At 55.7% G+C, this 6000-nt stretch overlaps 1 protein-coding gene across 1 annotated transcript in view; it reads right to left on the reverse strand.

Moving 5' to 3' along the window:
• Positions 1 to 5511, reverse strand: part of MVB12B (multivesicular body subunit 12B) — a 150343-nt gene extending 144832 nt beyond the window's left edge. Inside the window, exon 1 of the mRNA XM_053667714.1 lies at positions 5337 to 5511. Within this exon, the coding sequence (XP_053523689.1) occupies positions 5337 to 5411 (75 nt within the window). The 5' untranslated portion in view covers positions 5412 to 5511. The remainder of the gene's footprint in view (positions 1 to 5336) is intronic.
• Positions 5512 to 6000: the final 489 nt, after the last annotated feature.

Below are 6000 nucleotides of genomic sequence, written 5' to 3' on the forward strand. Positions count from 1 at the left end.
GGAATGGCCCTCTGCAGGGCAGGGGAGGCGGCCGCAGCACTGCAGGCTGGCTGCACAGAAGCCATGCCTAGGGAGTGTGTGAGGGCCACACTGCCCACTCCAGCCCTGGGTTCAGATTTAACTGGTCTGGGGCCAACCCTGGGTAATGCCACCGTGCACAGTGACACAGTGACCAACAGGACAGGGCCGTCACTCGTGGAGCTCAAAGGCTGGAGGACATATCCCAAAAGAAAGGGACTACAAATGAGGGGACTCTTCCTTCGGCCTGGTGCGACACTGAGACTGAGAGAGGGGCTGGCCCCGGAGCTGGCCTCTGGGACGATGCAGGGTGCAGAGGGGTGGGGTCGCCGCTGGCAGGAGACACAGCACCCGCAGCAGTGGAATGACACAGACGGCAGGGAGAGGCGTGAGTGGTAGATGGGCTCTGAAACAAGCTTATGAAATGTTGTAACCAACAAACTGATAAGCCAAAGAGTCTGTGCTTTTCTGCTCTTTGTAGGTCTACAGGAAGGGGCGCCCCACTGGTCGGAAGGGAGGGATTCCCAAGTCTTCCGTTCACAGTTCCTCTCCTGCAACTGAATGCTTCTCAAATCAACACCCACTTGCTGCAGACCCCCACAGGGCCTCCTTGTGCCATCAGCTCAGCGGGGCGGGTGGGGGTGGGGGTTGGGGGTGGAGCGACGTAAAGCAGAGGGATGGAAAGGCTGCAAGCTGCGGAGTCAGCAGGACCCAGGCTTGAATGCCAGCCCTGACACTTACTGCAGCTGTGCGACCCCAGGCAAGCTGCCCAAACTGGGCCCACGTGTCCACCCCTACAACGCTGGAATAAGAGATAATACTGTTTTCTCTACAGGGTTATCATGTGGGTAAACAACTTGCAGAACCTTCCTCAAAAGACACAATCCACACAGTGGGAAAGACAGCCTACGGGATGGGGCAAAACACTTGCAAACGACAGTCTCTGATAAGGGATTAAAATCCAGATCCACTAAGAACCCTGTTACTCGACAACAAAAGACACCTAAACGATTAAATGACAAACCCACAAAGGACCTGATTGACCATTTCCCAGAAGACGACACACGAATGGCCAACCAGCACGGGAAAGAAAGGATGTCATTAGGGAAATGCAAGCCAAGACCACAAAGCAATGCCAACTCACACCCTCTAGGACGGCTACTATCCAAAAATGAAAACTACCCGCTGGCCAGGGTGTGGAGAAAGTGGCACCCAGCGCACTGTTGGTGGGAATGAAAATGCAGCCGTTATGGAAAACAGCATGGCGATTCCTCAAAAAGCTTAACATAAAATTTCTGTGATCTGGCAATTACATGGGGCACATACCTGAAACACAGGACTGAAAACAAAAACAGGGTCTCGAAGAGAGATCTGTGTGTCTGCATTCACAGTGCCATTATTCACAACAGCCGAAAGGTGGAAGCAACCCCAGTGTCCGTAAACAAGTGAATGGACCAGCAAAATGTGGCCCATTCGTACAATGGAGTATTATTCAGTCTTAAAAAGCAAGGCAACTCCAGTGTATCCTTCAGTATGAGTGACCTGCAAGACATTATGCTAAGTGAAATAAACGAGTCACAAAAGGTCAACTACTGTAGGATTCCACTACCATATTTTTTGGACTGTAAGACACACTTTCCCCCCAAATCTGGGAGGAAAGCGGGTGCGGCTTATAGTCCAATATGGCTTACCTGGCTCCCTGGGGGGAGAGGGAGGCGGCAGTGAAGCAGGTCACAGGTTATTAAATATTTTACCACACTTTTTTGCTTCAAAAAACTTTTTTTCCTATTTTCCTCCTCTAAAACCTAGGTGTGTCTCATCATCCTAAAAATACAGTAGATGAGGTACCTAGAGGACCAGTCAAATTCATAGAAATGGAAAGTAGAGCGGTAGTTGCCAGGGACTGGGGGAGGAGGAAGCGGGAGTTATTTACAGAGCACGGAGTTCCAGTCCATCGAGATGAAGAAGTTCTGGAGGTTACTCACACAGCATGAGCACGCTTAGCGCCACCGCTCCGTGCAGTTAAAAATGAGTAAAATGGTCAATGTTATGTTATGTGTATTTTACAACTGTTTTTTTTTTTTAAGTATCTACCATTGTGGTTCTCCTATGTCAATGAGCATAGGCACAGCCCAAGATGGGTTTTAAACATGCAGATTTAGGGTCCCTTCCTCAGATATTCTGAGTCCCCATCAGGGTGTGAGGTCCTGGCATCCGCATTTTCATAAACATCCTAGGGAAGAATGCATTCATGTACGTATCTCTCCTAAAGGATCAGGGGATACTCTTTGGAACGGCCTGCTTTGCTGATAAGTACCCGCTTTTTTTAAATGTGTGTGTGGAACAACCTCACACTGTTGACTCTGGCCGGGGGCTCAATGAGATGGCCACCAGCCCGCAGGGACGGTGAGCTACAAAGCTCCAACACAGGGCCCCTGGGCTCCAGGCCCACGGGCCTCTCGCATTTCAGCCGGACAAGCTCTGCATCTCGCCAGCAGTGTGTCAAGTAAACCAAACACATGCCCACAGGGTGGCCCCAGCAAGGAGGTAACGTCAAACACACCCTGCAGTGTCTCGCCTCCCGAGCAGCCCGGGAGAGGAGACCGGACACGGGCAACCCCACTGCAGACAGAGCAGACAAGGCAGGGAAACTGCAATTCCCAAGGGCAGCCCAGCAAGCCGGGACCAAGGAGAGCCAGGGAGCGAGCAAGCACAGCCTGGGGGAGAGGCGGCTTGCTCCAGGAACCCAGGCCTCCCCTCCCACAGCCTAACAAGCAAAGGAGACTCTGCTCACTCAGCCGCAGCCCACTAAGTACAGTGTTCTCGGCCCACCACATCCAGCCATGTACTCATTTGTTATCTTCACCATCATAATAGCACCTTTGACATTTCCCCTGTGGACTCCAACGCCATCATTACTTTCCAGTGTGGTGAGGAGGTCACACACTCTTTGAGCATGAGGCATGGAGCACTTCCAACGTGCTGGGGCAGAGGGGCCCAGGACACTGGGATTCGGATGTCCCCAGAAGCAGATCTGCTCTGAAACGGACAGAGATGAACTTTCAGCCCCCACCCCTTCCAAGGCCCTGAGAAGGGGTCCAGGAACGTATGTGGGTGTTCAGTTTGGGGAAAGGTACTAAAGCAAGACATTCTTCTATGTCTTTTTCTTAAAGCCACACCCCCTCCCACACATACTGTCTAGATGGCAGACCCACCAAACTGGGGTCTGTCCCTGAAACCCACTGCAACTTAGTGAGGTCCACCCCCTTCGTCCTCCATGATGTCTCACGCATTCCCATGCATCAGCTTATTTGGATGTACAGGGTAGGATTTATTCTTAAGCCACTTTAACAAATAAGGAAACAGGAATTCAGAAAGGTTCCGTGAGGCTCCATGACTTGCCTAGAGTGACCTGAGTTCCAGGAGGCAGAATGAGATTCGAACCCAAGCCCCCAAGCTCAAGTCCAGCGTTCTTTCTGCTCCAGCTTCCCTTCCCACAGGGAAGAGCTAAATAATAACCACAGAGAGGCACACTAAAATAAAAAAATAAATAATGAGGCTACTCTCCTGATTAATCAGTTACCAAAACTTAATAACCACTCACTTTTATTGACCACTCACCCCCCGCGGCAGGCACGAAACTAAGTGCTTCTCCTGCAATAGTTCATCGAATTCCCACCACAATTCTATGTGCGAGAGATTATCATTAGCTTCACTCCACAGGTGAGGCAGCCAAGGCTCAGAAAACTTCATTCATTTGCCCAAGAACACACAGTGAGTAGGAAAGCCAAGGCTTAAGATGAGGTCTAATTCTAGAGCCCTTGCATTTCATAACTATGTGCACTATTCCAGCTACAGTAGGGAAAGCCCGCCAGCGGGACGGTGGCAGAGCAGGGAGAATGCCTTCCACATAAATAAGGAGTGCAGTCAAAAAGGCTAGAAGGAAGGGATAAAAACTGTGCATGAGCGAAGCTGATTCTAGGTTCAGATGAACCAGGAATTGCCATGTCAACCGCTTTGCTAAGTCTGGGTGCCCCGGTCCCAGCAGAGGCCCCATCTCTCAGAGGCGCCATTTAAATATCCTACGTATGGCAAATCCCAAAGTACCCTGCACAATTTCCGGAGAGCAAGAGAGTATCGCCCACCTCCTATAACTAACCTTCCGAGTACACTGAGTTTTTCAGTTAGCCTAGGCTTTCCGCAGACCTTATCTCCTAACTTTTCTGAGGCTTTTCTGCTGCCGCCGATAAGATTTTCTAGCCCTGTTAAAAAGAGATGAGATCCAGCCAGCTGTCGAGAAATGTACAAAGAGATTACATTGAGGAGGAACCACCAGAGACAAAGGCCGCAGAAGAGGCATGGCCTGCTGTCTGCTTTTGTGGCAGAAATCTGAGTGGGCACTGCTTCCTGGGTGGGGGCGGGGAGCAGAGAAGGGGCAACCGCCACTTGCCTTTTGCCCTGGCGTGGCCCTCCTCTGTGCCTTGCTGAAAAGGCTGCCGAGGAGCAGGGGACAGAGGAGGCACATTTTTTTATGGCGAGAAAGGCTGATAATTTAGGAAGAGTCATGTGCTGATAACAAAGAGGACAAAGATGCTCATGAGCCTTCTTCACCTGGGTCTGTCAGGATTTGATGTCCCCTGGTGCTAGGTAGCTCTTGTCCCAACCCCTGTCCTTGAGCCCCAGTGGTGCTGGAGTCCCAGTGGGGTGCTCATCAACACAGCCACCATCCTTCCAGGATGAGTATCCTGAGTCTCCGGTGCCCAGGACAGGCACCTCATCTTGCAGGCAGGTGCCCTGGCTACTAGGTTTCCTCTTGGCTGCGCCCAGGTCACAGATGAGGCCACACCCCAGATGATGCCCGAGGCTCAGGTGCACTCTGGTCTGCACCCACGTGATTACAGAGAGCTGAACCCCAGGCCAGGCCAGTCAAATGTCTGTCCGAAGTCTGTGGCCGGGCGGCCTGGGCACTGGTGAGCCGCCTCACCTCTCAGACAGGCGGAGGGGGCTCTCGGGAGGCCATCACCTGTCCCAACCCTGGGGGCGCTGCTCGCACTCGGGTCCCCAAGCTCCCTACCTCCTGCCCGCCGCAAGGCCGAGCCGGGACTGGAAGCCGCGGCGCACAGGGCCGGGCAGAAGCCGCCCGGCCTGTCCCCGCCGAGGGCCGGGCACGGAGCCCGCAGGCCTCGGCGCGCTCGGCTCCGCCCGCCCGCCCGCCCCTCGGCCCGGGGCCCGCGCCCGCCCGCCCGTCCGCCCGCCGGGGCAGCAGGGCCGGCTCGGCTAAGCCTCCGCGGCGCCCGGCCCGCGCGGCCTCACTTAACTGTTCCCCGCTGGGGCGGCGGCGGCTGCGGCGGCGGCGGGTCCCGGCTCCGTCTCACGCAGAAGCAGCTTCTCATCGCCCGGGCGGCGCGGGAGGGGCCGGGCCCGGGGCCCAGGCGGCGGGGCCGGCGCCGCAGCTCGAGCGCGAGCCTCACCGGGAGCGGCGGCGGCGGCGGGGGCGGGGCGCGGCCTGGCGGCGGCGGCGACAACAGCGGCAGCGTTCCCGACGCGGGCCGGGCTCCGGGCCTCCTGGCTCTGGCGCTGGCTCCGGGGGTGGCAGCCGGCGCCCCGGGCTGGCTTGGGCGAGCGGATGGAGCCGGAACCCTGAGACCCTGGCGTCCGGAGCCCGTGCTGCCACCTAACCCTAACCTGCCTGCCCCCAGCCCGGCCTCACCCACTGCCGCGCCGCCGACCCGGGCTTCACGGAGCCTGCAGGCGGCCTCAGTGCGAGCCTCAGACCCCCGGGATCCCCGGGCCTCTTGGAGCCTGGGACACTAGTATCCCCTCCCCTAAGTTGGTCTCTTCCAGGGACCAGCAGCCCACTCAGCTCTCATAGGCCTCACTGCATCCTTGACCAGTCCTAACGCACTGCCTCAGGTCCCTGCAAGCCCCCAGGCCTCTTGGAGCCTCGGCTAACTGTTACACAGGCACACACACGCCTACACA

Source organism: Artibeus jamaicensis, unplaced genomic scaffold (assembly GCF_021234435.1).
Source record: "Artibeus jamaicensis isolate MK-2021 breed Jamaican fruit bat unplaced genomic scaffold, CSHL_Jam_final contig_471, whole genome shotgun sequence".
NCBI lineage: Eukaryota > Metazoa > Chordata > Mammalia > Chiroptera > Phyllostomidae > Artibeus > Artibeus jamaicensis.